We start from the raw sequence: 23,872 nt of genomic DNA on the forward strand, positions 1-23,872 counted from the left end.
TGGCCCCTTTTTCAACTTAGAAATAGCTTTGGGAGGTTCTGACTTTAATTAAAGTGGTGGTATATGGAGACTTATTTTCAGGCAGTGGTCCAATGACGAGACTCATTCATAGACAGCGCTTGACCCCCTGAACTGCGCCTAAGACCCCTCATCAGGACCCTGCTCTGTACTGATGAGAGTCAAGAACCCTGGAACAGTGCTGCCTGTAGATGATTCTCTGGTTTGGCTGGTATGAAGTAAGCAACCTACAAATGAATGAGAACATACAAACAATGGGGGTCATTTATTAAGACCAGCGTTTTAGACACCAGTCTTAATAAGCCCCTGCGCTGGCGGTGGATCGCTGAAGTTATGTAGAGGCTCTGGCCTCTACATAACTTCGGCGTATCCACTGCCAATTCTAAATGTAAGACAGCTTCCTTGCTGTCTTACATTTAGACCATTATTCTACGCCGGGGGAACAGCCTGGAGGATCCGTCCTACCCAGGGGCAGTTTTAGACTAAATGTGGCGCTGGGCAAAATCAAAAGTGGGGTCCCAAATCTAGTAATAATGTGCTAAAAGCAGAGTCCGACGTCCAACACCTGACACCCCCGCCGATCAGCTGTTTGAGCAGAAGATGCGTTCTGTCCATGCTGCTGTCCCATAGACATACAGCAGTGAGCAGGAAGAGAGAAAGGAGACGGCACGTGCGCACAGCAGCACGCCATCTCCTCAAACAGCTGATCGTCAGGGGTGCCAGGTGCCCTTACAGTAGTAATATAAACCATAATGCTCCCAGTGGCTCTAATGTCCCCCTGTAGTGCTCCCCACTAGTTCCAATATATAATGCTCCCCCCATAGTGCCAATATATATGTATATAATGTTCCCCCGTAGTGCCAGTATATAATGCTCCTCCATTCCTCCCCAGTAGTACACGGTATATATAAGGATCTCCTTCCCCCTTCCCTGGTGCTCCCAGCAGTGCGGACATTTAGTATAAAATAACAAAAACCACCTCACTCCCCTTTTACCCTCCGCTGTCTGTGATGCAGACCACAGTTTTATCTGTGGCTTGTGTTGCTGCGCCCTGATGCATCCAGTCCCAATGACATCACCACTCCTGCTCCGGCTCTCACGCGGTCATGTCATTATGCGAGACCCAGCGCAGGAGGTCACGTTGATGTCATTGCGGCTTCTTGCGCTGTTCTAATGCCTCACAGACTTGAGGCCCATGTTATGTACCCTGATATTACATAATAATGGCCTGGACATGCTGAGAGTTGTAGTCATCTCCTGTTTTACCTCCTCTTATAATGTACTCTGATATTACATAACAAGCTAGACATGCTGGGAGTTGTAGTCCTCTCCTCATACCTCCTCTTGTAATGTACTCTGATATTACATAACAGAAAGTATAAGAGGAGAGGACTACAACTCCCAGCACTTCCCTGGCACATACATTGAATCCTTCACTTCTTCCCATGCATCACTGGTCTTCTTCTTCTTCTTTACTGCACTGGTGAGCTCCGCCTCCTGTTCTGGTCACATGATGGTGAGGTCACCACAGGTCCTTCATCCCCCTCTTCTCTGCTGAGCTCCGCCTCCTGCAGGTGACATCATGGCAGGTCCTACAGCTCCAGTAGAAGAGTGTTGCTGGTGTCTGGAGCTGTCAGTTTGCAGAGCAGCACTGTGGTAATGACTTGTGTTATGTGTACAGGGAGGGGGCCTTACACTGCATTGGAAAGTGCAGCTTTTCAGCTGTCCGCCCGTCCAAGGAACGTTCAGCTGAACAGCAGCACTGAAGCAGGGGGCCCCTTAGAGGATGGGGGCCCTGGGCAATTGCCCAGTTTGCCCCCCTTCCCCCCCTAACGCTGGCCTTGGTGCTACCGCTAGTCCACTCCCGCCCTATTCACTATAATGGGTGCGGGCCAGAGGTCTGGCCGCAGCACGGCAAACATGCCGAGGAAAAGGCTACCGCAAGTGTGAAAGTAGCCTAAGTGCCCTGTATTAGCTTTCTTTACATGATAAATGCCACTTGCTGAAGTGACACAACCCCTTTAAGGCTGTATAGGAGCTCTTCACTTTTTATTACACTAAGCACACAGTCAATCGCCACTATCAACAAATGTGTTGACATAAAACAGCATGTGACTGAGCTCCAGCAAATAAGTCTGGTATCTGTGGAGATCTGGGCTTGACTCTGTGTTATGTCACCGGCTGCACTCCGCTCCGCTGATGAAGAGCTCTTCTCCTAGAATACCGTACATCATCACAGGTGACCCATAGAACGGTTATATACTGCTCATCTCCTGCACAGAGTTATGTCTTTTATGCTTTGAGTATTACTAGATTATTATTATACCTGTGATATTACTAGTCTTACAGGTAGGCTCTAGGTGTATCGTTTGTATACATACTTTAGCCCACTGTATATACATGTATGTATCTTGTATCTTAAGATATTCAGCCTGGCTGTATTTTCTGTCTGTGGGCTGCACACAGACATGTGGACCCATTAAACTCAGTAGGTCAATCTACATTCCATTCAGAGAAACTCGCTGAATCCTGTTTTTGTCCTTTTTGAGACTATATAACTGGAAAACTGTTAATTTATTTTCAAGTGTACAACAATATGCGACTTTTCAGCTCCCACCTGGAGCTTTTTTTTTATGCTTGAGCTAAATCGTCACATGTTTATGGACACTTGAAAATAAACGGTTTTCTAGTATTGGGATTGGAGTGCTGTGATCTCTTGTAGAATATATATATATATTGTGGTGACTGGTAGACAGGATTAGCGGACGCAGTATAGAGGCAACAACAAGTTCAAACAGTTCAGTGTTTTATTCACACTTTAGACAAGTGACAAAACAAACAGTCATATTCAAACAAAAAGTCACCTTGAGGTGTTGGTGGTAATTCACACGATGCGGCAATTCTGCCTCAAAGAGTCCTTGCTGATAGCAGCACCAACCTGTGTTCACACCAAACAGGTAGCAAGCCTTAATCCAGACACAAGGCTCCCAGATCCCAGCACAGAGACATGGCTTCTGAGCCCAGCTGCCTATTTAAGGACAGCCAGGTGCTGCCAAAACCCGGCCAAAATAATAGGCAGTGGCAGACTGGCCATAGACCCTACAGGGAAACTTCAGGGAAACAATGCATTCCAATACAGAAGTATTGGAATGCATTGTAAAATGGATTAGACCCCCAAAAGTTGAAGTCCCAAAGTGGGACAAAAAATAAAGTAAAAAAAAGTTGAAAAAATAAAGTCGTCCCCCCCCCCAAATTAAAAGTTCAAGTAAAAATAAACAAAAACGTCATTTTCCCCAAATAAAGTAAAAAAAAAAAATAGGAAAAAAAAAAGTATACATATTGGGTATCGCCGCATCCGTATCGACCGGCTCTATAAACATATCCCATGACCTAACCCCTCAGATGAACACCAAAAAAACTAAAAACTGTGCCAAATAAACCATTTTTTTTGTCACCTTACATCACAAAAAGTACAACAGCAAGCGATCAAAAAGGTGTTTGTCAACCAAAATAGTACCAATCTAACAGTCACCTCATCCCACAAAAAATGAGCTCCTACCTGAGACAATCGCCCAAAAAACAAAAAAAACTATGGCTCAGAATATGGAGACATTAAAACATAATTTTTAGTATACATATTAGGTATCGCCACGTCCGTATCGACCGCCTCTATAAAAATATCACATGACCTAACCCCTCAGATAAACACTGTAAAAAATAAAAAATAAAAACTGTGCAAAATAAACCATTTTTTGTCACCTTACATCACAAAAAGTGTAATAGCAAGCGATCAAAAAGTCATATGCACCCCAAAATAGTGCCAAACCGTCATCTCATCCCGCAAAAATCATACCCTACCCAAAGTAATCGCCCAAAAACTGAAAAAATTATGGCTCTCAGACTATGGAAACACTAAGGCCTCTTTCAGACGGGCATTTCGGTAAAAGGTGCGGGTGCATTGTGGGAACATGCGCGATTTTTCCGCGCGAGTGCAAAACATTGTAATGCGTTTTGCACGCGCGTGAGAAAAATCGGCATGTTTGGTCCCTAAACTCGAACTTCTTCACGGAAGTTCGGGCTTGGGATCGATGTTCTGTAGATTGTATTATTTTCCCTTATAACATGGTTAAAAGGGAAAATAATAGCATTCTGAATACAGAATGCATAGTAAAATAGCGCTGGAGGGGTTAAAAAAAATAATAATAATAATTTAACTCACCTTAATCCACTTGATCACACAGCCGGCATCTCTTCTGGCTTCTTTCTTTGCTTTGTGCAGTAACAGGACCTGTGGTGACGTCACTCCGGTCATCACATGGTCCATCACCATGGTAAAAGATCATGTGACGACCGGAGTGACGTCACCACAGGTCCTGTTCCTGTGAAAAGCAAAGAAAGAAGCCAGAAGAGATGCCGGCTGCGCGATCAAGTGGATTAAGGTGAGTGAAATTATTATTATTATTTTTTTAACCCCTCCAGCACTATTTTACTATGCATTCTGTATTCAGAATGCTATTATTTTCCCTTATAACCATGTTGTAAGGGAAAATAATAATGATCGCGTCTCCATCCCGTTCATCTCCTAGCAACTGTGCGTGAAAATCGCACCGCATCCGCACTTGCTTGCAGATGCTTGCGATTTTCACACAACCCCATTCATTTCTATGGGGCCTGCATTACGTGAAAAACACACAAAATAGAGCATGCTGCGATTTTCACGCAAGGCAGAAGTGATACGTAAAAATCACCGCTGATGTGAACAGCCCCATAGAAATGAATGGGTCGGGATTGAGTGCGGGTGCAATGTGTTCAACTCACGCATCGCATCCATGCGGAATACTCGCCCGTGTGAAAGGGGCCTAAAACATGATTTTTTTTGCTTCAAAAATGAAATCATTGTGTAAAACTTACATAAATAAAAAAAAGGATACATATTGGGTATCGCCGCATCCGTGACAACCTGGTCTATAAAAATATCACATGATCTAACCTGTCAGATGAATGTTCTAAATAACAAAACGGTGTTCTAAATAACAAAACTGTGCCAAAACAGCTATTTCTTGTTACCTTGCCTCACAAAAAGTGTAATATAGAGCAACCAAAAATCATATGTACCCTAAACTAGTACCAACAAAACTGCCACCCTATCCCGTAGTCTTTAAAATGGGGTCACTTTTTTGGAGTTTCTACTCTAGGGGTGCATCAGGGGGTCTTCAAATGGGACATGGTGTCAAAAAAACCAGTCCAGCAAAATCTGCCTTCCAAAAACCGTATGGCATTCCTTTCCTTCTGCGCCCTGCCGTGTGCCCGTACAGCGTTTTACACCACATATGGGGTGTTTCTGTAAACGACAGAATCAGGGCCATAAATATTGAGTTTTGTTTGGTGGTAACCCTTGCTTTGTTACTGGGAAAAATGGATTAAAATGGGAAATTTGCCAAAAAATTGAAATTCTGAAATTTCATCTCCATTTGCCAATAACTCTTGTAGAACACCTAAAGGGTTAACGACATTTGTAAAATCTGTTTTGAATACCTTGAGGGGTGTAGTTTCTTAGATGGGGTCACTTTTATGGAGTTTCTACTCTAGGGGTGCATCAGGGGGGCTTCAAATAAGACATGGTGTAGACCTGAACTGGTCCCTAAAAATTTTGTTTTTGAAAATTTCAGAAAAATTTCTAAATTTGCTTCTAAACTTCTAAGCCTTGTAACATCCCCAAAAAATCTAATATCATTCCCAAAATGATCCAAACATGAAGTAGACATATGGGGAATGTAAAGTAATAACTATTTTTGGAGGTATTACTATGTATTATAAAAGTAGAAAAATTGAAACTTGGAAATTTTGCAATTTTTTTCAAATTCTTGGTAAATTTGGTATTTTTTTTTATAAATAAAAATGATTTTTTTTTAACTTCATTTTACCAGTGTCATGAAGTACAATATGTGACAAAAAACTATCTCAGAATGGCCTGGATAAGTCAAAGCGTTTTAAAGTTATCAGCACTTAAATTGACACCTTAAGTCCTTATGGTGAAATAGGGATGAGTCCTTAAGGGGTTAAAAGAGACTATCCTGCATCCTATGATGTCTTTTTGTCATATTTCTACATTCATCATGTGGGATAACCTCTTTAATGGAAGTTTAGGATCTCTGGACACTGTCAAAGTTTTTATTTTTATTTTTATTTTTTTTATCTTTTGAATTTTTCACCCTAAAATTCCTGCCCCTGAAATACACAGGAGTGGCCGTGATCTTGGTACGTGTTCTTTAGATCCGGCAGATTTCATATTTAGACAAGTGACTGATTCCTGTATTAACCCTGTAGCTTATCACTTTCGTGATAACATCTAGGACATTATATTTATCTTGGATCCTTTTTTGTTTTTCAGAAACAGTCCCATAATGCGGATTCAGACAAAGGACTTTGGAGAGCAGCTGCAGCACGCCGGTGAGGTAAGGACTGTATGTAACCTAACCCTACAGCCCCCATCTCCATGGTGAGATGAAACCTTAGGGTGCCATACATTATCCCTTTTAGATTTCATTTGACTGTGGCCATTACTTTGTCACGAGAAGGGGAATAGGGAAGGTGCAAACTGACTCCACCCACTCCTCTGTCCCTGCCTACTTGCACTTACCCGTCCTAGGCAACGGAGCGCAACTGGGCGGCGATCCCTAGACTGCGTAAGTGCGGAAAGACAAACAAACAGACAAACAGAGAGGTTGAACTAGCAAGGTCAAAACCAGGAGGAGCAAGTATAACACGGAGCAAGCGAGGACAGGTCAAAGTCAAGCCGAAGTCAAATACCAGGAGATGCAAAAGTACAATAGGAGCAAGCAAGAGACGAAGTCAAGTAACAAGCCGAAATACAAATAGCGAGTAAAATGCCAACGGAATATACACAAGGTATAGGACCTTAATCACAGGCAACCTGTGGCCAGCAGGCTGCCTGTTAAGTAGAGGAGAGGGAGAGTCATGTGACGTGGCCAGCGTCACATGACTCCCCCTCTCCTCTATTAAACAGGCAGCCTGCTGGTCAGAGGTTGCCTGTGATTAAGGCACTCAGACTTTTCGCCGAAACTGTGGGATTATAGGTCGCTGACCACGCAAGGGAGGCGTGCGCGGCCGGGTCCTCTCCGCCCCGTTGCCCTGGAGACGACGCAGCGCATGTCCCTGCTCCGAAGTTATTGCAGGGCTCCGGCGGCACTGAAGGGAAGGAGCGCGAAGACGGCGCCCTGTGACATACATATTATCACAGAGTGACCTAGTGGTGCTTCCCATAGAGACTGGAGAGTGACCGCAGTAGTTTATTTTCAGGATAATTCCTGTTATATTGGAGTCTTCTCAGGAAGCAGCTCAGATAATTTCCCAGCAGTGGATAGAAATAACAGTTTTGCCATGATTAATATTTAGGTGTGCTGTGCTGTCATCTCTGGTAAGACTTTGGGTATCCTTGCAGGGCTGTTTTTGTTGCATTTACTCTGGCTGATATCTACAGGCTTCCAAGATGTAAAGCTGCTGCTGATCCTCCATAGCTGCTCTTTCAGTAAGCGGCGCTCCATTAGGCCTACGTGACACACATTGTCTTGGCAGTGACGCATTCAGGGCCGCCATCAGGGGGGGTAAAGCCGATACCCCAGGGGCCCGGGGCCCGGCCGGTCCCGAGCCATATATTATTTTTGGGTGTCAGTGTGTTAACTTTAAATCAGCGCTCATCTCTTTACTATCTTACACTGACTCAGCTCCGGTAACAGGCAGTGCGGGCGGCGCTCACTCACTGACGTCACGCGCCTGCTCCTCCCACTAGGCCCGCTCTGCCTGTTACTGGAGGGAGCTGAATGTAAGGTAGTAAAGAGATGAGCGCTGATTTAAAGTTAAAGTTACTGTCTGCAGGATACCGATTACAGTTTATAAATGTATACTACTGTGAGTGGCGGGCAGGGGGATTATAGGGAGGGGGATCCGTGGATGACATTGTTATGGGGGGGTCTGTGGATCACACATGGGGGGATCTGTGCACTGTTATGGGGAGGGGGATCTGTGGATGAGACTTATATGGGGGATCTGTGGATGACACTGTTATGGAGGGGGATCTGTGAATGACACATAGCATAAGATGCTATATATGGTATGTGTCATCCACAGATCCCCCTCCATAACAGTGCCATCCACAGATCCCCTCCATAACAGTGCCATCCACAGATCCCCTCCATAACAGTGCCATCCACAGATCCCCTCCATAACAGTGCCATCCACAGATCCCCTCCATAACAGTGCCATCCACAGATCCCCTCCATAACAGTGCCATCCACAGATCCCCCCATAATAGTGTCATCCACAGATCCCCCATAATAGTGTCATGCACAGAACACTGTTATGGAGGGGGATCTGTGGATGACCTTGTCATGGGGTGGATCTGTAGATGACACATATAGCATAAGATGCTATATATACGGTATGTATCATCCACAGATCCCCCTCCATAACAGTGCCATCCACAGATCTCCCTCCATAACAGTGCCATCCACAGATCCCCCCCATAACAGTGCCACCCACAGATCCCCCTCCATAACAGTGCCACCCACAGATACCCCTCCATAACAGTGCCACCCACAGATCCCTCTTCATAACAGTGCCACCCACAGATCCCTCTCCATAACAGTGCCATCCACAGACCCCCCTCCATAACAGTGCCATCCACAGATCCCCCTCCATAACAGTGCCATCCACAGATCCCCCATAACAGAGTGTCATGCACAGATCCGCCATAACGGTGTGTCATCCACAGATCCCCCCCCCCATAACAGTGTGTCATCCACAGATCCCCCGGATAACAGTGACTGGAGCAGACCTGCTGATATACACACCTAGGCCACCACCAGTCAAGGTAAAAACTTACAGTTGTCAATAATGTAATGTAGTGTAGAGGGCCATGTCATGTTTTCAGGCCAAAATGGCACAGATGACCACCAAGAATATCTAGAATATCTAAAATTAGCTGGTCAAGTAAAATGTTGCATGAATCATTAAATAGGTGGCCGCCAAAAAGAGGCGGTTTAAAGGGTGTGGTCAATGGGCTGAGTCAAGGGGGGGCGGCAAAATTAGCTTTCGCCTAGGGGGAGGGGGGTTGGAGGGCCCAGGCCTTGAGCTGTGTAAGGGGCCCCAAAATTTCTGATGGCAGCCCTGGACGCATTGCACATGCTACGTTGCAGGTTCTTTCCATATTGCCGGGAGATATGTGGACAGGTCACCAAGCAGCCATTGAGTTTGGCCTCTTTCACACGACCTGATCTGTGATGATATCCGTGACAAGGTGGTCAGTGTTTTAGCTGTAAAGATGTCCATGAAGGATCCATGCTTGGTCCATGTGTCAGTTTTTTTACCTCCGTGTTTCATCCGTATTCCACGGACACTGCTAGGCTGTAATTAAGTTTCCAGAGCATCTTCTAGCAATGATCCATGAAAACCACTGACCGAACATGGATGGTATCCCTGTTGTGTCTGTGGTTTTTACCGACCCATAGACTACAATGTGCGTGAGGGATCGGTAATCATGGATTAATTGTTGATGTTTGAATACGCACATTAAACGGCATCTGTCAGCAGATTTGTACCTATGACACTGGCTGACCTGTTACATGTGCGCTTGGGGCTGAAGGTATTTGTGTTGGTCCCATGTTCATATGTGTCCGCACTGCTGAGAAAAATGATGGTTTTATATATGCAAATGAAACTATAAGAGCAATGGGGGCGTTACCGTTCCACCTAGAGCTCAGCTCTCTCTGCAGCCTCTGCACACTCTCCATTTTGATTGACAGGACCAGGCATGATGATGTTTACACTGCCTGCCTCTGTCATTCAGAGTGGAGAAGGTGTTTCAGAGCAGAGCCTTTAGGTGTAACAGCAACGCCCCTGTTGCTCCTAGAGGCTCATGTGCCTATATTTAAACATCATTTTTCTCAGCAATGCGGACACATATGAACATGGGACCAACACAGACGTCTTCAGCTGCCAAGCGCACATGTAACAGGTCAGCCAGTCTAATAGGTATGAAGGACAGTGGATGCGGGAGCTGTCAGTGGTCTCCATGGACAGCACACATTCGGGATTCACTAACCTGTGAAAGAGGCCTTAGATTGTAGCCACAGATAAAGGGCAGCAGAATATTGTCACACGCGCAGGTCACCCCTCCAAAAAATAATGAAGTTGCATGCAACTTGTATTATTTCTGATGGAAACACCTCAAAACAGGGTGGATTTGATTTAAATCAAACTGATTTAAATCACAATTTAAATCAGTAGTCAGTAAGGCTTGATTAAAATCATAGTTTTCTACTTAAAGACTAATTCTTGCTGGTATAACTTGTAATATGCAAGTAGATGACGATTTTTAGAATAACAACTTTTCATATTAGTTTGATTAGGTTAATTCTGCATTCATAGGTTTGTAGACGTTAGGATTAAGGTCTTTTTCTCAACTCTGTTCATGTTATAACATTTTTGCTGTGAAGAAGAGGCATGTGATCTCTGCTGAGTCAAATTCAGTTTTGAGAACTGCAAAAGTAAACCGAGTATCTGTGATAATATCTTGTAGGCAGAGAAACTGCCCAATAATCTTACAAAAACCTCTGGAAGAGCATGACATTGTGAATGGATTAATGGAATTTATTTATCCAAAAAAATAAACATATAGAAACATATACAGCCTTATTCTACATAATTTAAAAACAAATCTTTATTTCATGATGGAATAATCTTTGGATAGTAATATATTTTCCTCAAAAAGCATTTTATATAAAAAAAAATCTGATTTAAATAAAAAAAAATCAGCTTTTTTAGATTTTTTTAAAAACAAATCATTGATTTTTATCCACCCTGCCTCAAAAATATATCCAGGTAGCGGGTTTGTAGGCAGATCTTTTCACAATGCAGGAGGAGCGTGCAATAATTTATTATAAGTGCACACGCCCCACATGCACAAGATGTAAAGCTCAGGCTAGATCCACCATCAGTCCGGTGTCTGCAGGGACTGCCTAATGAGCCCAATGTCTCCGGTTTTGTTAATGTAAACTGCAGGATATTAAGGGCAGACAGAAGGTGTGATAAAGACTGCAATTTGCTGCTGCAGTCGCTCTGCTGTGTGTCAGCGCTTCTGCATAATACATTACGGTAAGGTTTTATGCCGCTCTGTGGTAAACAGCATTACACCGACTCCTGCTGCGGCCTCCCCGCTCTCTGAGATCACAGTCTTTTTTATCTAGTGTTATGTCTATAGAGAACAAACATGTCGGACAGCTGAGTATATTAATGTCAATGCTGGGATTGTCTCCCACTCATCTCCTCTGACCACTGTGGTCCAGCAGCGAATAATGTCCAAGACCAGACTCCTTCAGTCACCATTTATACTGCACATAGGAAACAACTGTGTAGATCATTGTAACCCCCAACATGTCTGTGGATGGAAGGTCATGTGTAGTGATCTTCTGTGCCGCAAATGATCTGCAGATCTCCATTAGGCCTCATGCACACGACCGTATTTTGTTTCCGTGTCCGATCCGTTTTTCTTGCGGATAGGATGCGGACCCATTCATTTCAATGTGTGCTGTCCGCATCAGTATGCCCGTTCCGTTGCTCCGCAAAAAAATAGTGCATGTCCTATTTTTTTCTAGTTTGCGGACAAGGATAGGCATCATTACAATGGATCCACAAAAAAACGGATGCCATACGGAATGTCATCAGTTTATTTTGCGGATTCGCAATTTGCGGACTGCAAAACACATACGGTCGTGTGCATGTAGCCTTAATATTAGCTTATATTTACATGTTGTAGATTTTTTGCAGAAATTTATAAAAATCTGTTTTCTACATTTTAGGGTACTTTCCCATTTTTATTCTTTTCCAGTGTTGAAATACGGTAAAGGGTCTCAATACCGGAAAAAAACTGTTGTGTCCCAATGCATGCTAAATGGAAAGCAATCTGTTCAGTATGCATCTTGTGCGGTATTTGACCCGACGAAATACCGCAGCATGCTGTGGTATTTTTTCCGGACAAAATTTTGGAACACTACCGCACTTGTCAGATCCAGCATTAAATTTCCATTGAAATGTATTAATGCCGGATCCGGTACCAAGTGTTCCAGAAATTGCCGGTTTTCCAGTCTGCGCATGCGCAGTTCTTTCTAGCTTTGAAACAATTAAATACCGGATCTGTTATTCCGGATGATACCGGAAAGACGGATCCGGTATTTCAGTGCATAAGTCTAACGGATCCAGATCCGGAAAAAAAGATATCCGTTTGCATACGGATTTCCGGATCCGGCAGGCAGTTCCGGCAACAGAACTGCCTGCCGGATTCTTTTAACGCTAGTGTGAAAGTACCCTTAGTCCATTTGTATCTGCAGCGAGCACATGGATTTCTGCAAAGGCTATTTAGGCCGCTTTCACATCTCCATTTAGGAGATCCTTCTGCCTCATCCAGTGCAAATGCTATGCTTTCAGCTGAAAAAAAAACCTTACCGGATCCTCTATTTCACCGCCAGATCCCCATTGACTGCAATGAGGTTTAGCGGTGATCCGGCTGATTTCCGGCATAAATGCTGGGTTTTGGCCAGACTACACCATTGCATGCAAGAATTTATTTTTCTGGACACCAGCCGGATCTCCTAAACGGAGATGTGAACGTGACCTTAGATAAATGAAACCGTTTCAGAAATCATCAAATCTGCCGCGTGTGAATATCTCCTAAGTGTCCAACTGAAAATGCCTAAAACCAGTGCCTGTCTGGGCAGCAGCAGTATGTCCATATAGACCCAAAAGGAGGGCTAGTAATTATGTCTCAAAGTATATACTGTATATCCCAAAATATAAATTGTAATGATCAGTAATATTTACACCAAAAATGTCTAAATCCCTGGAAGACCTTGCATTAACGCTATGACATTTAAGAGGCATGCTCTTCTGAAAAGAGGCAGACTGAAATTAGCTATGCTTAAGGCCTCTTTCACACTACAGTATGTTGAATTCAGTGTTTTGCGTTCCGTTTTTCACGGATCCGTTGTTCCGTTTTTTGCTTCCGTTGTGGTTCCGTTTCCATTCTGTTGTTCCGTTCCGTTTTTCCGTATGGCATATACAGTATACAGTAATTACATAGAAAAAATTGGGCTGGGCATAACATTTTCAATAGATGGTTCCGCAAAAAACGGAACGGATACGGAAGACATACGGATGCATTTCCGTATGTGTTCCGGTTTTTTTGCGGACCCATTGACTTGAATGGAGCCACGGACCATGATTTGCGGCCAAATATAGGACATGTTCTATCTTTTCAACGGAACGGAAAAACGGAAATACGGAAACGGAATGCATACGGAACACATTCCGTTTTTTGCGGAACCATTGAAATGAATGGTTCCGTATACGGACCGTATACGGAACGCAAAAAACGGGCCGCAAAACGGAAAAAAAAAACGGTAGTGTGAAAGAGACCTAAAGAGAATGTGTCAGCAGTTTTAGATAGGAAACCTGGCAGCCTGTTTAACCATACCTCAGTGGATGGTTTTAGCAGAAGAATGACTGAGAAAGTGAAGTTTTATTCTGGCGGTTAAGGACGGTCCCTAAGGTGGTCTGCCATAGGCTGCTCCACACTCCCGTCCCCCTGCATAAGTGATGACTGTAGTGGTCTCCTGGTTACTCCGCTACTATATTCCACAGCACTTTACAGACATAAGTATCACAATCTAAGTTCCCTATCAGTATGTCTGAGTGTGGGAGGAAAAAGAAGTACCTGGAGGAAACCCACGCAAACACGGGGAGAACATACAAACTCCATGCCGATGTTGTCCTTGGTCAGATTCGAACCCAGGACCTGCTCACCACTGAGCCATCATGCTGCTCCCACCAATTGGCTGTTCCACACCGACGATGGTGCAGGGTAGGGATCGACCGATTATCGGAAGTACCAATATTATCGGCCGATATTCAGTATTTTGTACATTATCGGTATCGGCATCTAACCTTGCCGATATACCGATAATGCATATAAAGCGAATACTAGTGAGCGCTTCCATTATGGAAGCGAGCACTAGTATGCATCGGGTGCCAGGAGCGGGGAAGAAGCGCAGCGAGCGCTTCCGATACTCACCCTCCCTGGTCTTCTTTGATGGGGCCCGCGCTGCACTGTCCTGACACCGTACAGCAACAGGACGTAGTGTGCGCACTATGACCTGACGCTGTACGCTGTCAGGTGACAGTGCAGCGCGGGCCGGAGAAGACAGGGGAGCGAGACACCGGACCTGGAGATGAAGAGGAGCTGCGGCGCAGGAGAGGTAAGGAGTTTTTTATTTTATTCATCTGAGGTCTGATAGGGGTTAATAAAGGTCTGATCTGAGGTCTGATAGGGGTTAATAAAGTCAGGGAGGAGGGGGGGATGGTGTGGAAATTGGCATTTGGCACTAGTATATTATAAATGTAAATTATAAATTGACTACCAACTAAGGGCTTTATTAATTTATAATTTACATTTATAATATACTAATGCCAAATGCAAATTTCTACCACCTCAGTAACTGCCAACTAATATAATATGTATTATGAGATATAAAATATCGGTATAAATGATCAGCTATCGGCCTGAAAGTTCACAGATTATCAATATCGGTCGATCCCTAGTACAGGGTGCTGAATCCCCGCCGATCAGATAGTGATGTCCTACCCTGAGGTAGGCCATTACTGGAAAATGGATTGGACAGCCCCTTTAAGACCTTTTGGGCTCTGTTCACTTCATCTCAGGTATCCATTGCAAATGACTGACAGAACAGTCAGTGGGATCCGACATGGGCCCTGTAAAACAGTAAACCATAACAACAGTGTGAACAAAAACCTGATTTATTATCTATTATTTACTTTGCCTCTCATCAAGATAACTTGCTTTTCCTTTTTTGAAAGAGTAGCTGCTCACAGCTGTTATCGCTGGAGGAGATGGTTATTTTCTCTGTACCCTCGCTCCCGCACTTTCACTGTGCTTCAAACAATAGGCTTCTGCGTCATTGCCATAAATAGGACCTTCTCACCCAGAGATCTCAGCAGCGCTGACCAAGGAATTGTGTTCTCTGATGTCTACAGCAACCTGTGGAGCCGGGGGTTATTGTGACATGTAATGAGGGTCCTGCCGTCTGTCATTGTCAATTGGTTGATGGCAGCAGATTTGTTTTCTGCTCTCCCAGGTGCATTATGGACAGGAGCATTGTGTGGGGCCTTTAGATTGTATCTCCAACTTAAAACAAATGTTCACCATGGAAAGCCATTAGCAGTTATTAGATAAAATACTCTACAAAGGTTGAGTAAGTTTAATTACAGTATATTACATTACTTACCATTACCAAAAAAACACAAAAAAAAACACCAGAGCTGCATTCAGGAAAGATGGCTCTCATTGAAAACCAACATCTTTAAAAACCCGATGAAGTGATGCAAAATGTATATTTGGAAGCAGCACAAGAGATGAGAGACTTTTCAGGACTACAATAATGAAGCTTTATCCTTAGTTCATGGTGGGCGTCCGACTCCTAGCACCCTAACTGATTAGCTGATTGAAGGGTCACATCCCCTTCACTATTTACCAGGCACAACTTCATACTTATGGTACTGGTGTAGTACCCCAGACTCGGGGGTATCTGCAAAGGTTGTTATGTGTTTTCAACATATGAGGTACAGTTGGCTTCGGTTGGTAAAATAAATGGGACAAATAATCCCATTCCTCCCCTCTTGGTAGGAGTGGGCTGCTGCTACTGCCAGGAGCGGGAGTTGTAGCTAGGACAGTGAGGTGTGAGGAAGCATGTCCAATTGTTCCTGCTCAAAGGGTCTTAGGAACCTGCATTAGATCCAGTTCATCTGTGAGACCATCAATGCAGAGAGACTTTAGGAATACAGAACGGCGAATATCTTCAAAGCTACAGCATTTACAGACAGCAGAGTGGCCAGTGACCTCCGCTTTACAGACCCTGCTGCAAGTCAGGGACTACGGATCAGACGCCCATCACCTAAATCATATCCAAGCCAGGGCTAAATATAAAAGCCTGCAGACACAAGTGCCAGCACACAGCTGTTAGCCAGAAGTTGAAAGAGAGAGTCAACAGCAAGATAGTACAACAGAGGTGCCTTATTTCTCTCTTTGCCAGCCACTATACCTCATCATTTGGGGACATAAATTGCACTTTGTACAAACTACTGCTAAATGTACTACAAGTTAGACTTTTATTAATTTACTTCTGGCTTGATTCTTCAAACCACCCTTCCGCATCAATCCCCAGGGAGCAACAGACTGAGGGAGTACACTATGACAAAACATCTCATCAGGACCCCTACCACTCCCATCCTCTACATCGGCTCCTATTCAAGGGGATGGGAATGAACTGCAATACCATTCACAGAAACCACTAAGGCCATCTGACACTGCAACTTTTTGTAGGGCTTCTAATTGATTTCAACTATTGAGTGGCAGCTGCAATCCACAAGTTTGTACATAATCTAATGTATTCAGTTGGATGTTGCTCAATCAGTAGTGCTACAAAAAGTTGCAGTGTAGCCTGCCTGGTAAATAAAGAAAGACGTGATGCTTGCTAGACTGCCCGTGACCGAGTTGAATGTGCATGTGAATGTCATAACTAGACATTTAGCTAAACATTTAGGAATTTGGAATCTAATGTCTATACCCTCATTAATGGCTACACCTACAAATAATTTTTTGTAGAACTATTTCATTACAGAAAAAAAATGTTTCTTAGGCCTCATGCACCTGACCGTTGTTTCATTTCGTGTCCGTTGTTCCGTTTTTCGTGATTTTCTGCGGACCTATTGACTTTCAATGGGTCCGTTGAAAACTCAGCTAATGCACCGTTTGTCGTCCATGATCCGTGGTTCCAGTCAGTCAAAAAAATATAACCTGTCCTATTTTTTTCACGGAAAACGGTTTGCGGACTCATTCAAGTCAATGGGACCGTGAAAAAACGCGGAGGCACACAAGATTGTCATCTGCGTCCGTTTTTTTCCTATCATTTGCATGGCAAACTTGACTTAGACCTTTTTTTTACTTTCTTTCATGTCTGGTGATCCTCCAAAAATAAAGCAAGACACACGGAAACAAAAACGGATCACGGAACAACGGAACCCCAACGGAACACAACAACGGTCGTGTGCATGAGGCCTTACACTGATAATATATAATGTTTCTGATTATTTTAAAGGGGTTGGCTGGAAATGGATATTGATGGCCTGTCCTCAGGATAGGTCATCAATAGCTGATCTGTGGGGGTCCAACTCCTGGCAGCCCCCTAAATCAGTTGCGCAAGCAAGATGTTGTTGTTTTGTTGTTGCTTCTGTATATAACGGTCCAGGTGCCTGCTTCTGTATATAACGGTCCAGGTGCCTGCTTCTGTATATAACGGTCCAGGTGCCTGCTTCTGTATATAACGGTCCAGGTGCCTGCTTCTGTATATAACGGTCCAGGTGCCTGCTTCTGTATATAACGGTCCAGGTGCCTGCTTCTGTATATAACGGTCCAGGTGCCTGCTTCTGTATATAACGGTCCAGGTGCCTGCTTCTGTATATAACGGTCCAAGTGCCTGCTTATGTATATAAGGTCCAGGTGCCTGCTTCTGTATATAACGGTCCGGGTGCCTGCTTCTGTATATAACGGTCTAGGTGCCTGCTTCTGTATATAACGGTCCGGGTGCCTGCTTCTGTATATAACGGTCCGGGTGCCTGCTTCTGTATATAACGGTCTAGGTGCCTGCTTCTGTATATAACGGTCCGGGTGCCTGCTTCTGTATATAACGGTCCGGGTGCCTGCTTATGTATATAAGGTCCAGGTGCCTGCTTCTGTATATAGTGGTCCGGGTGCCTGCTTCTGTATATAACGGTCCGGGTGCCTGCTTCTGTATATAACGGTCCGGGTGCCTGCTTCTGTATATAACGGTCTAGGTGCCTGCTTCTGTATATAACGGTCCGGGTGCCTGCTTCTGTATATAACGGTCCGGGTGCCTGCTTCTGTATATAGTGGTCCGGGTGCCTGCTTCTGTATATAACGGTCCGGGTGCCTGCTTCTGTATATAACGGTCCGGGTGCCTGCTTCTGTATATAACGGTCCGGGTGCCTGCTTCTGTATATAACGGTCCAGGTGCCTGCTTCTGTATATAACGGTCCGGGTGCCTGCTTCTGTATATAACGGTCCAGGTGCCTGCTTCTGTATATAGTGGTCCGGGTGCCTGCTTCTGTATATAGTGGTCCGGGTGCCTGCTTCTGTATATAACGGTCCGGGTGCCTGCTTCTGTATATAACGGTCCGGGTGCCTGCTTCTGTATATAACGGTCCGGGTGCCTGCTTCTGTATATAACGGTCCGGGTGCCTGCTTCTGTATATAACGGTCCAGGTGCCTGCTTCTGTATATAGCGGTCCAGGTGCCTGCTTCTGTATATAACGGTCCGGGAGCCTGCTTCTGTATATAACGGTCCGGGTGCCTGCTTCTGTATATAACGGTCCAGGTGCCTGTTTCTGTATATAACGGTCCGGGTGCCTGCTTCTGTATATAACGGTCCGGGTGCCTGCTTCTGTATATAACGGTCTAGGTGCCTGCTTCTGTATATAACGGTCCGGGTGCCTGCTTCTGTATATAACGGTCCAGGTGCCTGCTTCTGTATATAGTGGTCCGGGTGCCTGCTTCTGTATATAACGGTCCGGGTGCCTGCTTCTGTATATAACGGTCCGGGTGCCTGCTTCTGTATATAACGGTCCGGGTGCCTGCTTCTGTATATAACGGTCCAGGTGCCTGCTTCTGTATATAACGGTCCGGGTGCCTGCTTCTGTATATAACGGTCCAGGTGCCTGCTTCTGTATATAGTGGTCCGGGTGCCTGCTTCTGTATATAGTGGTCCGGGTGCCTGCTTCTGTATATAACAGTCCGGGTGCCTGCTTCTGTATATAACGGTCCGGGTGCCTGCTTCTGTATATAACGGTCCAGGTGCCTGCTTCTGTATATAACGGTCCGGGTGCCTGCTTCTGTATATAACGGTCCGGGTGCCTGCTTCTGTATATAACGGTCCAGGTGCCTGCTTCTGTATATAGCGGTCCAGGTGCCTGCTTCTGTATATAACGGTCCGGGAGCCTGCTTCTGTATATAACGGTCCGGGTGCCTGCTTCTGTATATAACGGTCCAGGTGCCTGTTTCTGTATATAACGGTCTAGGTGCCTGCTTCTGTATATAACGGTCCGGGTGCCTGCTTCTGTATATAACGGTCCGGGTGCCTGCTTCTGTATATAACGGTCCAGGTGCCTGCTTCTGTATATAGCGGTCCAGGTGCCTGCTTCTGTATATAACGGTCCGGGAGCCTGCTTCTGTATATAACGGTCCGGGTGCCTGCTTCTGTATATAACGGTCCAGGTGCCTGTTTCTGTATATAACGGTCCAGGTGCCTGCTTCTGTATATAGCGGTCCAGGTGCCTGCTTCTGTATATAACGGTCCGGGTGCCTGCTTCTGTATATAACGGTCCAGGTGCCTGCTTCTGTATATAACGGTCCAGGTGCCTGCTTCTGTATATAGCGGTCCAGGTGCCTGCTTCTGTATATAACGGTCCAGGTGCCTGCTTCTGTATATAGTGGTCCGGGTGCCTGCTTCTGTATATAACGGTCCAGGTGCCTGCTTCTGTATATAGCGGTCCAGGTGCCTGCTTCTGTATATAACGGTCCAGGTGCCTGCTTCTGTATATAACGGTCCGGGTGCCTGCTTCTGTATATAACGGTCCGGGTGCCTGCTTCTGTATATAACGGTCCAGGTGCCTGCTTCTGTATATAACGGTCCGGGTGCCTGCTTCTGTATATAACGGTCCGGGTGCCTGCTTCTGTATATAACGGTCCAGGTGCCTGCTTCTGTATATAGCGGTCCAGGTGCCTGCTTCTGTATATAACGGTCCGGGAGCCTGCTTCTGTATATAACGGTCCGGGTGCCTGCTTCTGTATATAACGGTCCAGGTGCCTGTTTCTGTATATAACGGTCCAGGTGCCTGCTTCTGTATATAGCGGTCCAGGTGCCTGCTTCTGTATATAACGGTCCGGGTGCCTGCTTCTGTATATGTTTTGCATGGCATTCTGATAAGCACGATCTGTTCCGTTTCTATGGAAAGTAAAGCATGGCCGTGTCTAGTAGGGCCTTCCATAGAATGCAGTCCTTTGTTTGGATGTAAACCTGGTTACTGTGTCCATGAGGACATATTTGCATTAGCAGGAGGGCTGGTAAGCGGTGGGCACTGCAGTATACCGGAGACCTGCCTGTGTGCGCTGTGCTGCTCCCCTGAGGGGCTCCTAGTCCCCAGACTCGATGTGACTTTGATGTGACATCATCAGGTGTCCCTGCCGCACTGCACGTCTCCTCTGCCCATATCAGCGGTATGGTCACCACAGGCAGAGGTCTGCAGCTCATCTAACAGATGCTGGTAATTTATTAATGTGATTTGCTGGTAATTCAATAGGAAGTGCAATAAATAGAAGGGGCGCGTATGTGTGTGTGCCACTGTTTATGTGGAGGGAAGGTGTGTGCATGAAAACTGGAGATTCAGGTATTAATACCATAGAAAGAACAGGGCAGCTGCAGTACCCACGCCTTTAACCCCTGTGCCAGTGTGTAATGCTATGGGAGCCTTTTTGTCAATGGCAGGGGGTGTGCTCTGTAGTCAGGACATGCTGATGTCACAGACATGAATGAATGGCTGGGAGCCTATGGGAGCATTGATCTCCCCTCCCCCCCTCCTGCAGCAGATACATTGATCTTAGAAAAATGAGGTCAGTCTGACGGAATCAGCATCCCCGGGTGTCATGAATAATCCATATACATGAGGATTCGCAGAGCTGCAGAGGACACGTGTCCCATTTGCGTAGGCTCAGCCTGGTGGCTTCCCCGGTAAAGAGCTTGCAATCCTGTTGCAGTGAAGCCTGCTGCGGCTGCTGTTGGGGGATTACAGGATTGCCGTCAGGTCCCCGTACCATTTGCAGCCAGCCTGATGTTCTGCTTCTGTTTGCAGAATACCTTCCTGAAGCTTCAAGCCCTAGAAACTGATCTGTGCTCTGCTTTTTTGCCGTCTCAGGAGGAGGTTGTAGTGCAGTCTCATGGCTGCCGAGGAGCGACCAGTTCTCTGATCCAGACCGTGCCAGGCGAGGCTGCCAACCATGCAGGTAAGGACCACCGATCGGCGTCAGCAGAACGGTACAATGTTACACCATAATGTGCCATTATCTACTGTAATGAAATGCCCCAATTTGCAAGCAGGAAACCTGCTCCAATCAGCCCTTTTTGGCTCCATCCTCCCCTCGTCTGGAGACATCTGATGTGTGAAATGGACTGTAATGTCTGTCGTTACATCAGAGCTTGTCATTCAGCTCCATTGTAGATATTACTGTTTGCTCATGTCCTGGTGCGCAGCATTAGACCATCGTCTCCTAAAACCGTACATGGAAAGACCTATCGCTGCCATCTAAATTATTTACTTCTGGCCATAGCAAAAATCAAGCAGTGACCCAGAAGGAAGAATAGGATACAGGCTGATCAATGGGAATGGCCACCGAACAGGACTGATATTTATTCCGTTATGTATCGCTCGTGTCAGTCGTCATATACTGTAGATTCTTGTTTGGTAGAGATGTCCATCAGAGGTGACGGTAATGGGATCCAACCACAACTCCACGAGAAGAGTAATCATTTTGCATTTATTGTGATGGCCTTGTTTCCGAACTGCTGGAAATCTGTTGCATTGGCCAAAGTGTATCAGCCATGCTTAAAATTATACTTGGTGTTATGGTCATGATTATAATCATTAAAGGGGTATTCCCTCCATAGACATTAATGGCATATTTTATTTTAACAGATAACCCTTTAAAAGGCATGCAACTCTACAAAGGGCCTGTCTCCTCTCCTGACGTGTCTGTTTTAGTAACTCTTTGTATTCCCCATGTAACAATAGTTCTGGATAATCTATTATCATGACTATGATGTGGCATTCCTCTGATTCCTATAGAAGTTTATGAATAAATTGCCAGCAGTCAGCAATAAAGGTCCAGATGGGTGTTACCAGTTGGGAGTGTGTCCCTGCACAGTCTGACACTATATAATTACCGCTGTACAGGCGCACACCCCTAACTGGTGACACCTATTTGGACCATTACTGCTGACTACTGACAATTCATTCATAACCTGCTAGTGGGAATAATAAAGGAGGACTGGCACAACATAGAGTTATATCAATAGATGCTTCAGGGTTTTTGTAACAAGAGGAAAGAAGTTAGTTTCTCGTGTTTTGTGCGGATCCGTGATGGACGTTTGTATTATTTTCAGGGCTGTGGAGTCGGTAGATAAATGCTCCGACTCCGACTCCTCAGTTTTTTGTACTTCCGACTCCGACTCCCCGACTCCGACTCCTCTGTATTTAATATGCGAATGTATTTTATACATTCCTTGAAGGAAAGAAAGAAGTTCTTCTAAGCTCTTCTAGCACAGAGAGGTAGTTGGGCAGAAGCTGCTACCTTCTCCTTTGTGTGCTGATCTTCTGCTGAAGACAGGGCCGTGGGAGGATCCAGGAAGGGACATTTATTTTAAAACATGATTTCCCTAGAAGAATCCCATAGTCATGTTTAAAGTTTAAGATAACATTCTGAGTTTACACGTTTTATAGCCTTAGCTGAATGACAGCAGTTTTTCCAATGGTTTACAGCTTCAGTCTTGAACTATTGACCCTCCATTCCCTTCACTTATACAAGTGTCTCTAGTCCTGCAAAACACATATTTACTTAATCCCTTATCAGTGAGAGGCTAGGTAAACCATGGGCATTGTGTTCCCTGTAACATCAGAACACAACACAATGGAAAGTATATGTATTGCCACTCCTAATTGTGCATTGCGTGCCATATAGTGAAGCATATGAAAAGCATGCTTCTTCACATCACTGAACGCGTTTGTTTTGCGGTTACGTGAGGCACTGCATGCATTGGCCTTTATTCTTACAGTAGAGAAGTCATTAATTATAACTGTTTATGAATTCGGACATTTAAACTTGCTTTTTTTTTTTTTATTCCAATTTAAATTTAGTAGGTTCATTTTTTACCGACTCCGACTCCAGGTACCCAAAATTGACTCCGACTCCGACTCCTCGACTCCGACTCCACAGCCCTGATTATTTTTAACATAGCCAAGACGGATCCGTCTTTGAACACCAATGAAAGTCAATGGAGGACGGATCCGTTTTCTATTGTGCCAGATTGTGTCAGTGAAAACAGATCCGTCCCCATTGACTTACATTGTGTGTCAGGACGGATCCGTTTGGCTCCGTTTCATCAGACGGACACCATAACGCTGCAGGCAGCGTTTTGGTGTCTGTCTCCAAAGCGGAATGGAGACTGATCGGAGGCAAACTGATGCATTCTGAGCGGATCCTTTTCCGCTCAGAATGCAAACTGATCAGTTTTGGAGCGCTTGTGAGATCCCTGAACAGATCTCAGAAATGGAAAGCCAAAATGCGAGTGTGAAAGACTAAGGCCCCTTTCACACGGGCGAGTTTTCCGTGCGGGTGCGATGCGTGCGGTGAACGCATTGCACCCGCACTGAATCCTGACCCATTCATTTCTATGGGGCTGTGCACACGAGCGGTGATTTTCACGCATCACTTATGCGTTGCGTGAAAATCGCAGCATGCTCCTCTTTGTGCGTTTTTCACGTAATGCAGGCCCTATAGAAATGAATGGGGTTGCGTGAAAATCGCATGCATCCGCAAGCAAGTGCGGATGCGGTGCGATTTTCACGCATGGGTTCTAGGTGA

At 45.1% G+C, this 23,872-nt stretch overlaps 1 protein-coding gene across 5 annotated transcripts in view; it reads left to right on the forward strand.

The window, feature by feature from the left end:
* FAM13C (family with sequence similarity 13 member C) overlaps positions 1–23,872 on the forward strand; it is a 360,167-nt gene that overhangs the window by 293,230 nt on the left and 43,065 nt on the right. For 4 of the 5 annotated variants that reach the window (XM_044299040.1, XM_044299044.1, XM_044299041.1 and 1 more), the window contains exons 11-13: positions 6,410–6,473; positions 8,843–8,908; positions 21,151–21,238. In XM_044299040.1, the coding sequence (XP_044154975.1) occupies positions 6,410–6,473; positions 8,843–8,908; positions 21,151–21,238 (218 nt within the window). The remainder of the gene's footprint in view (positions 1–6,409; positions 6,474–8,842; positions 8,909–21,150; positions 21,239–23,872) is intronic. The other variant, XM_044299043.1, reaches the window with a different exon arrangement.

This window comes from Bufo gargarizans, chromosome 6, assembly GCF_014858855.1.
Source record: "Bufo gargarizans isolate SCDJY-AF-19 chromosome 6, ASM1485885v1, whole genome shotgun sequence".
NCBI classification, from domain to species: Eukaryota; Metazoa; Chordata; class Amphibia; order Anura; family Bufonidae; genus Bufo; species Bufo gargarizans.